The following is a 9,855-nucleotide window of genomic DNA, read 5'->3' as shown; positions in this document are numbered from 1 at the left end:
AAGACTTAAACTACTTCAGTCTGTGTGCATTGAATTTATTTAATACACGAGTTTCACAATTTGAGTTGAATTACTGAAATAAATGAACTTTTCCACGACATTCTAATTTACTGAGATGCACCTGTAGGCTAGTCTGTCTGGGGGATCAGAAGGTTCTTTCTCAGCTACTGCCATCTTGTGGTTATATAACAGCTGTTTTCATTTATGCAGTTATTGCCAAAACAGCTAGATTTACACCCACATATGCTCATTCATTGATTTAGTTGTTAATTCATTTATTGTTTATTATAACAATTGTTTCTACTCTAGTCTCTTCAGATTTCTAAATGTAGTCTAGCATGTTGCTGTGTTTTGCCCAACCATATGGTGTTTTGACCATTTTATCATACATTATTCCATTTTTGAATGAATGACTAACTAGTCTTGAAACTGACACTACTAGTCAAAATTTATAAAAGTTTAAAAGACACACCAATTCCTTTTTTATAACTATTTTCCATATTTTAGAATAATACTAAAGCCATCAAAACTATGCAATAACAAAAATGGAAGAATGGGAATTATGCAGTGACCAAAATGTTAAACAAATGAAAACTAATATTTATATTTGATAAATTTATAAATCTTATGTTTTAGCTTCTTCAAAGTCGCCAAGCTTTGAATAGATCACATCTCTCCAACGTATCCATTTCGATCAATAAATAATAAAAATAAAGAAGATAATAATAATAATAATAATAATAATAATACTTTTGAATTTTATTTTAAATAGGCCCAATTTATATTTGTTAACAAATCACAACATTTAAGCATACGACTTGGATACGACTGGAAACAGTTTTAAAGATACAAATTCAGTCAAATGTGTCCAAACTTTTTTTTCTATGTGAATCACAATAAAATTGTTTAATTTTTTTTAATGTATTTTTTTATCTTAAATGTGTCTATTAAATAAATAATTATTACAATTATTTATATTTACACTTTTAAATATTACTCCCGCTACGCCTGCATTAAAATATGCCATAGTGGCACTGGCACTGCAGAAACGCATGGTGGTGATCTGTCTTACTCTCGTTTGGATGTTTTTCCAGTCCTTATAAATAATTCATTACTCTTTTTACTCCAACCACTCACGTACCTAGTTTTGGGGCGAGCCCCTGTCCGCGCCACCAATCAGAGGCGAGGAATCGGATCCGTGCCCTCGAGTGCATTGCGATGCGTGTCATGTGACAGGCATCGCTGAAAAATGCCAACATGGATCCGTGGCAAGGACGATGTTCTTCCCAAAAATAACAGCGAAAGGGACATCGGGACTCAACCTATGTCGCAAATCCACACTTTGGACGTTTCAATCCATATTAACGCGAGGTAATGAGACATAAATATACAAATGTAATTGTTGGCAGGCCTGTTTTCCTGCCCCGCTGACGCACTTTTCTCAAACACATGTCTTGTGCCTCGTGCATATGCACGGTGTAGTTGAGAATTGGTGTAATAGATAGGCAGTTTCTTTTCGGGTCTTTGATCGTGTAGTTTTCCGATGCATACTGTATAAGTATGCACCGAAGTCTGTAGTGTTTTATGTTGTGATGTTTTTCTTTTCAAACAGCCCCTCCCCTTTTTAGCCCATAAAACTCAGTGGGTTAATCTCTGCAAGCATGGCAATGTTTCTAATGGTTATTGGTATTGTGTATGCACATGTTGTCTTAAAGTATTTGGATACTTATGGCACACTTGTGAAAATGCATTTCCATTGCATTAGATATAAACACAATATTCAAAGCAAGTGGCATATACAAACAAACGGGGGGGGGGGGGGGGGGGTGCTTAATTGTTATGCAAAAAAGATGAATGGTGACTGGTACAAAATAAGTTTAATTTTCTGTATGCAAAGAAAATGTTCTACTTTTATGATTTTGGGGTGAAACCTGGAAATATTTTCATGAGATGCACTTTTAAGTGTGGCTAAAATGTCCAAATACTTTTTGGTGCCACTGTTCAATACTGTTTTTCCTAACTTTTCCCATTTCTTACTGTCATTCTTTTTTGCAGTGTTTACAAACCGTGGTGCTCATTGGTGACACCTTCACCCTTCCTCTGATCTGCACACCAACAAATGGTCTCCATAAGTGACAAAGCGGTGGCCACTGCTAATGAATCGTTTGCGGACCACGCCCTGGCCACCGTGCCCTTCCTTGAGGTGGGTGGTAGCGAGAGCAGCGAGCGGGGCAGCTCCATTTCATGCTCCAGTCCTGAAACCGGAGACGCTGGAGCTCAGCTCAGCTTCAGCCCAGGCGAGGAAGATGAGGAGGAAGGGCCGCTGCAAATTTATTTAGACTCAACTGAGGACTTGTTGGTCCAGCTGCCCAAGCTGCCCGATTTTATATCGGAGCTCCACAGCTCCTTCTCTCCAACCCTGGAGGACATTGAGGAGTTCCTGATGGAGAAGATGGAGCTGGTGAAAGATGTTCCTCCAAGTCCAGAAGAACAGGCAAATGACGAAGAGCCTCCAGTACAACCGTCTTCCCCTAGTGAGCACAGTGATGCAGGGCAGAAATCAATTACTCCAACACCTCCTGCGACTCAGAGTGTTACCGCCACACCGAGTGCTGCTCCAGTGCTTGTTGGTGCTCCATTGGTGCTTCAGTTGCAGCCTCTCCAGATAAGCCACGCCCTTCCGCCGCCAGACGCTCAAAGTGGCGTGACTAACGGGATCCAATTGGCCCACCTGGTGCTTGGTGTCCAAGGGGCACAGAACATTACCCTACTTTCACCACAGGTGCCCTCGACAACTCTCCTCCCCATCGTGGGTGAGGCCATGAACCAAGACCAAAAGTATGTGAAGATCGCCCCCCTGCCGATCACAGTCAGAGCAGTTGGAATCGCTGGCACGGGCCTGATCAAAGCCATCACACCACGTCCATCCAGGTCCTCCACAGAAACCCTGAGGGTACATAAGTGCTCTCACCCAGGGTGTGAGAAGATGTACACCAAGAGCAGCCACCTGAAAGCTCATTTCCGCAGGCATACGGGTGAGAAGCCATACCTGTGCAGCTGGCCAGACTGTGGGTGGAGGTAAGGAGCGTTGATACTATAATTTATTAATACTTGAAAGTCAAAAGTGTGTCATTAATAACTAGGGATATCCTAATAAATTTTTTTTGAGAACGAGTACAAGTATGATACTTCATTTTTGGCATTCGTCGATACCTGTTTTGTTTTTATTTTATTTTTTTTTCTGAATTCTGTATCAACAGTTTAGTTACATTTTATCATCAAATTGTTGTCTAAATAAATACATTCATTAAACTTAAATTAAATGAAAATATAACAATTAATTTTCAACATAATATTGTAAAATTTTTATGAAATGAAATGCTTTTATACAGAACCTCACAGCACAATTCAAAATACAACATTGGAGTTATGTTTTGTCAAATAAAGTGCTGCATAACAGTGCATCACAGATGTGAGATATTGCTTAAATATAATACTACTGATTTATTATTATTATTATTATTAGTTGTAGATATTACATTCTATATTTCATAACTGTACTGTAGTGATCTATTTTGTACTTTGTTCCCTTTAAATTGAGCTTTTATTTTGGCAGAGCTTTTATTTTGAAGTGTTTCTGTGTTGTTATGACAGTAGCTTCTCAATACGGAAAAGCCAGTTGCTACTCGCTATGTTACTCAAAGTGATTATTAAACCACAAAAGGCTGCTATTTAATTAAATAAATATGTGTTCTGTATGCCTCGCGCTGCAAAGTAAATTAGTGTTCTGCTCAATGTCATCTGCTACAAACAGAGCGCGTAATGCTCATGATGGTATTTTCCTTGTATGAGTCAAGGATCTCTAAATTGTACGAGCACTTTGTGTGTTTAAGTCTGTACAACAACGGCTCTATGCACTGCACATCCTAACTATATATTTATCGTTAGCTCAACTTTTTCAGTTAAATAAGGACATAACGCAATTTAATTTGTGCGCTGAATATTTACGGAATGACATTCGTTTGTGAGATGGTATCTTTTTTTGGTAAAATGTCTCAAGGGAATGCATTCAAGATTTCCATAAAAATGTCAATTTTCTATAAAATGTGCTTGAAGTGGTAAAAATTTTATGGATATTATTTATACGTGGGCTGGAAGAAATGTGACATTGCAAAGCATATTCTGCCATTTTTCTTAAAATAAATTACGCAGTAGTAGTAACGTGGTTAAAAACTGCAGAGACTATAAATGCTTATTTGATGGTGATTATAACTGATAAAATCAGTGTAAGTGAATAGAACTGTTCCTAAAGTTTCTACAAATTTAATATTTAAAGATTTGGATAAGGAAAAAAGTGTTTTATACATTCTCTCTAAGTTCCTTCTGTTACTACTTTAAATTCTGTTAAAACAATGTTTTACCATCTTTTTGGATCATTTCTGTACAATTAATTTAATTTCAAACACACAGGACTAATAGTCTTATGGTGCGTTCACATCATGTCAGAAATACAGTAAGAGACTCCAACTTGTGAGAATCATTTGCATGTTGGAATTACCGTAATTACGGGATTCTGACTTGTAACAGTAATTCCGACTTGTGAAAATCATTCACTCTGTCGAAATTACAGTAATTACGAGATTCCGACTTGTAAAAATTGTTCACGTCATGTCGGAAATACTGTAATGACGAGATCCCAAATTTTAAAAACCGTTTACGTCATGTTGGAATTACGAGATTCTGAAAACATTCACCTCATGTCGCAATTATGGTAATTAGGCAATTCTGACGTGTTAAATCATTTACATCATGTCGGAATCACCGTATTTACGAGATTCCGACTTGTAAAAACCGCTCGCATCATGTCGGAATTACCATGATTATAAAATTCCGACTTCCAAAAACGTTCATGTCATTACGGAAATACTGTATTTACGAGATTCCAACTTGTAAAAACTGTTCATGTCTTTGTAAAACTCGTAATTGCAAGTTGTAAACTCAGAACTCCTTAAAGCTACAATGTAAAAAAAAAAAAAAAAGAACCAAAATGGTAGCATCCAGAGGCGGACTGGCCATCAGGATTATCGGGGGACCAGCCGGGAAACGGGACCGCGATACGCCAAAGTGGGCTGCGATATGATGAAGGGTGCTGCGTAACGGTGCCGCGATATGCAGAAGGGGACAGTGAAACACAATAGCCACCACACCCCCGGTCGACAACTTGACATCGCAAGCACCCATTCCCCCTACTCCTACCCCCGCTCGACAAATTTTCTCCAGGACTGATTTTTGTTCCCAGTCCGCCCCTGGTAGCATCCTCAACAGTTAAAGGTTGTTTACAAATTTCTGTTTGATGCAATTTTATATTAGCAACTGTTACGTGAAGCACTTTCTTTTGTACATTTTGCAAGAACATGTAGAGGTGAATTAATGAAGTGATTCATTATTTTACTGTAATCAACAACAAATAATTTCCGATGTCCGAGGACGTGAATAGCACTAAGTAGAATCTCCCAGTTGGTATCTCATAATTACTGTAATTCTGACATGATGTGAACATAGCATGAAGTTAGAAAAAGTGTAAAGGCTGATAATATGGGGCGTGGCAATAGTTGTGAAGAGAGGATTGATCAGTAACATTTTTAAGGCGGGCTTAGGGAAGGGTAGTGTGCAAATTAACATCAAAGACTGTAGTTGTGTCCTAAATTAATAAAACAAACAAGAGTTTCTGATGTGTGTGTGTTCTACGCTTTAAAGGTTCTCTCGCTCTGATGAGCTCTCTCGCCATCGGCGCTCTCACTCGGGAGTCAAGCCTTACGAGTGCACAATGTGCGACAAAAAGTTCGCCAGGAGCGACCACCTATCTAAACACACCAAGGTGCACCGTGGTCCACGTGCTGGCAGACTGGTCCGGACAAACGTCTGACCCTTGGATCCTCTAACAGACATGGAATCTCTTGATCAATCAAGTTTTCGAGAGAAAGCTATGATATCGAAACAAGCTCACAAGCTGTAACCCTCCGCCTTCATTTTTGTCTCTCTTTCCTCCCCCACTTTTTTATAGTTTATCCAGATGTTTGTTTTTCTTGGTGCTGCAGTCAGCAAACTTGAAACTCAGGGATGTGATTGTTAAGCTCAGAGAAGATTTCTGACTTTTTGGTGGGCTAAAGTCAGGCTCATGTTTAATTTCATCACATTTTCATCCATTATTTGTCTAAAGCTACAGGTTTAGCTGCAGCAGATTATGGGATTTGTTTTATTGCCTTTAAATAGAGGTTACAGAAAGTGTGGAGATTTAACGGGCAATATGGAATATAATTAGAGAAAAAGAGTGTCTTGTACATTTTGTGAATATTATGTTATAGGTCTAACCAGGTGAACATCCAAACAGAGTTTAATATTTTTAGTTGGCTCTAGTGTCTTAAATAAAGCAAAAATGCTGCAGAATTTCCCTTCCTTTTAAATTAAATGGAGAAAATATGCACTATGATTTAGGCTATGATAATATGGATTATCATATCAAATATGGGTGTCATTATTGAGTCTTTTGAAACAATCAAGAAATGCTCAGGTCATATTTCACCCCAAAATTTAAAAATAAAAAGACATTTAGCATCAATTACATTAATTGAAGCCTATTTTAGGACCATTATATATTTTTTGTATTGTTTTTATAAAAATGTAACATGGCTTAGATGAACATTTTGGGGGGGGGATAATTACTGTAATGTAATGCAAAAATATGATTCTGTTATTGTTCTTGTTACTACTACTAAATAATTATTTAGATTGTAAAGTACATTTGTAAAGTGTAATTATAAGTATATACACTCGCAGCCAAAAGTTTGGAATAATGTATAAATTTAGCTTTTATTCACCAAAGTGGCATTCAACTGATCACAATGTATAGTCAGGACATTAATAACGTGAAAAATTACTATTACAATTTGAAAAAAAAAATGTTCAGAACTTCTTAAACTACTTCAAAGAGTTCTCATCAAAAAATCCTCCATGTGCAGCAATGACCGCTTTGCAGATCCTTGGCATTCTAGCTGTCAGTTTGTCCAGATACTCAGGTGACATTTCACCCCACACTTCCTGTAGCACTTGCCATAGATGTGTCTGTCTTGTCGGGCACTTCTCACGCACCTTACAGTCTAGCTGATCCCACAAAAGCTCAATGGGGTTAAGATCCAGAACACTCTTTTCCAATTATCTCTTGTCCAATGTCTGTGTTTCTTTGCCCACTCTAACCTTTTCTTTTTGTTTTTCTTTTTCAAAAGTGGCTTTTTCTTTGCAATTCTTCCCATAAGGCCTGCACCCCTGAGTCTTCTCTTTACTGTTATACATGAAACTGGTGTTGAGCGGATAGAATTCAATGAAGCTGTCAGCTGAGGACATGTGAGGCGTCTATTTCTCAAACTAGAGACTCTGATGTACTTATCCTCTTGTTTAGTTGTACATATGGCCTTCCACATCTCTTTCTGTCCTTGTTAGAGCCAGTTGTCCTTTGTCTTTGAAGACTGTAGTGTGCACCTTTATATTAAATCTGCAGTTTTTTGGCAATTTCAAGCATTGTATAGCCTTCATTCCTCAAAACAATGATTGACTGATGAGTTTCTAGAGAAAGTTGTTTCTTTTTTGCCATTTTTGACCCATTGTTGACCTTAAGACATGCCAATCTATTGCATACTGTGGCAACTCAAAAACAAACACAAAGACAATGTTAAGCTTCATTTAATGAACCAAATAGCTTTCAGCAGTGTTTGATATAATGGCAAGTGATTTTCTAGTACCAAATTAGCAATTTAGCATGATTACTCAAGGATAAGGTGTTGGAGTGATGTCTGCTGGAAATGGGGCCTGTCTAGATTTGATCAAAAATGACTTTTTTCAAACAGTGATGGTGCTGTTTTTTACATCAGTAATGTCCTGACTATACTTTGTGATCAGTTGAATGCCACTTTGGTGAATTAAAGCACCAATTTCCTTCCGAAACAACAAAATCTGTACATTATTCCAAACTTTTGGCCGCCAGTGTATCATCATAGTATTTGTTGAACTGAATTTAAATTAGCTGATCTAAAAGTAAAAACAATATATAATTGTGTCAATATAACATTACGATGCAGAAATGCTTAACTGTCTTTAAGCAAAATATAATTTATATAATTTCATTCTATTAATTATTGACATTTTGTTTAAATAAAGATTTTTGCTTTAATGAAAACTTAGTATACAGTATGTAAGGGTTGTTTCAGAATATAAATATCATAAAAATCTCATTCTCAATACTGTAACCTGAAAAATGTTTTTTTTTTTCTGTAAATCTAATTATTAAATGATTATTTCAGTTGTAAAGTACATTTGTAGAGTACAATTGTATATATTATCTACTTCACGGTAGTATTTGTTGCATTGAATTTATCATTATTTTTATTTAAAAAAAACAAGTTAATTATTTTTTATTACTGTATTAGTTTTTATTTTATTTTTTATTATTGTAATTAAATTTTTTTTGCATTACAATAATGAGTAGGCTATAAGATTTATTCACATACCGGTAATGAGAATTTTGAGGGAAGTGTACTTAATTTCACAAAGCCAAACATTTTAATGGTCCTAAAAATAGGCTATAAAATATCATAAAATATTTATATGAATATTTGGTGTTATATATATAACCTGGACATTTCTTTATTTGATTTATTATAGCCTATAACACTATTAAATTACTCTCATGGAATACAGCTCTTTTGAATGAGTTGTTACTTAATGAAAGTTTAGGTCCAATGCAATTGTTTTTTAGACGTCACATTATTTATGTTTTTACTTTTTTAGTCCCCACCCCCCTTCCCCTCGCAAACCCAATCACAATCAGGAATTTACTTGGCCCAATCACATCCCTGCGCTAGCTGAAAGGTATTTGTGCATCAAGTTGCTTTCCACGTTTTCTTGTGCCTCATCTCTCTCAGTCTGTTGAGAGTGAATGCCAAACCAGAATCCCGCCTGTTTATGGGACTATGGATACTTATGGACATGGATGGATATTGCGGATAATAATGTAATGGATAACATCACTACATGTAAGAATAAACTAGTGTACTGTTAAACATATAAGCTAGAAACAGTTTTCTCTAAGATCTGTAATCACACAAAGAAAATTGTTTCCTTTATGTTGTCGTAATGTGCTTTGCATTAGATCAATGCATTTTCTACTTAGTGACGTCACAGCTGATAAGCTAAAATCGCTGGGGACAGGTGAACTTGTCACAAAAAAAACTGGCAGCTGATCGCTTCCTGACGAAATGAAGCTATCTGGACATCATATAACAGATACGTCATTGAAGACTTGTACTTCTTTTTCCATGGGACTATGGTCAAGTTCCAATTTGAGTAGGTTCAGATTAATCTACCACATGGAGGTGAATTTTCTGTTTCCTGTTGAACTCTTGACATCATGCTGCCTTTTTACTTCTGGTCTTAAAGGGATAGTTGAAGATTCTGTCATCATTTGCGCACCCTCATATTGTTCCAAACCTTGCCTCACTAATTTAAGTGCCCCAGTAACATTGTTTTACTGTATTTTTTGGTTAGTTTCTGTAAAATTCAGTTTAAAATTATCCAAACACACAGGACATAGTCCTTCCATAGAATTATCATAATTATGAGATTCCGACTTGTAAAAATCATTCACATCTTGTCGGAATTACTGTAATTATGAGATTCTGATTTATAAAAACCATTCACGCCATGTCAGAATTCACATAATTTCAAGATTTCGATTTCCCCCCCCCCGCCCCCTTTTCACCCAATTTGGAATGCCCAATTCCCAATGCGCTTTTAAGTCCTCAT

The 9,855-nt window shown here is 36.6% G+C and overlaps 1 protein-coding gene across 1 annotated transcript; it reads left to right on the top strand.

The window, feature by feature from the left end:
• Positions 1-1,230: 1,230 nt before the first annotated feature.
• On the top strand, positions 1,231-8,533 carry LOC127427898 (Krueppel-like factor 15). Its single transcript, XM_051675818.1, has 3 exons — positions 1,231-1,371; positions 2,056-3,078; positions 5,758-8,533. The coding sequence occupies exons 2-3, from the start codon at positions 2,120-2,122 to the stop codon at positions 5,924-5,926; spliced, it is 1,128 nt and encodes a 375-aa protein (XP_051531778.1). The 5' UTR covers positions 1,231-1,371; positions 2,056-2,119; the 3' UTR covers positions 5,927-8,533.
• The last annotated feature ends 1,322 nt before the right edge of the window (positions 8,534-9,855 follow it).

The sequence above is a fragment of the Myxocyprinus asiaticus genome, chromosome 37, assembly GCF_019703515.2.
Source record: "Myxocyprinus asiaticus isolate MX2 ecotype Aquarium Trade chromosome 37, UBuf_Myxa_2, whole genome shotgun sequence".
Taxonomy (NCBI): domain Eukaryota; kingdom Metazoa; phylum Chordata; class Actinopteri; order Cypriniformes; family Catostomidae; genus Myxocyprinus; species Myxocyprinus asiaticus.
This window is presented reverse-complemented; position numbering and strand designations above follow the sequence as displayed.

What these genes read in the sequence shown, in the direction of transcription:
- LOC127427898 (XM_051675818.1), top strand. Translation starts at nt 2,120, where the DNA reads ATGGTCTCCATAAGTGACAAAGCGGTGGCCACTGCTAATGAATCGTTT. An exon ending in TGGCCAGACTGTGGGTGGAG is followed by an intron (nt 3,079 to 5,757) that starts GTAAGGAGCGTT and finishes TACGCTTTAAAG; the next exon opens with GTTCTCTCGCTCTGATGAGC.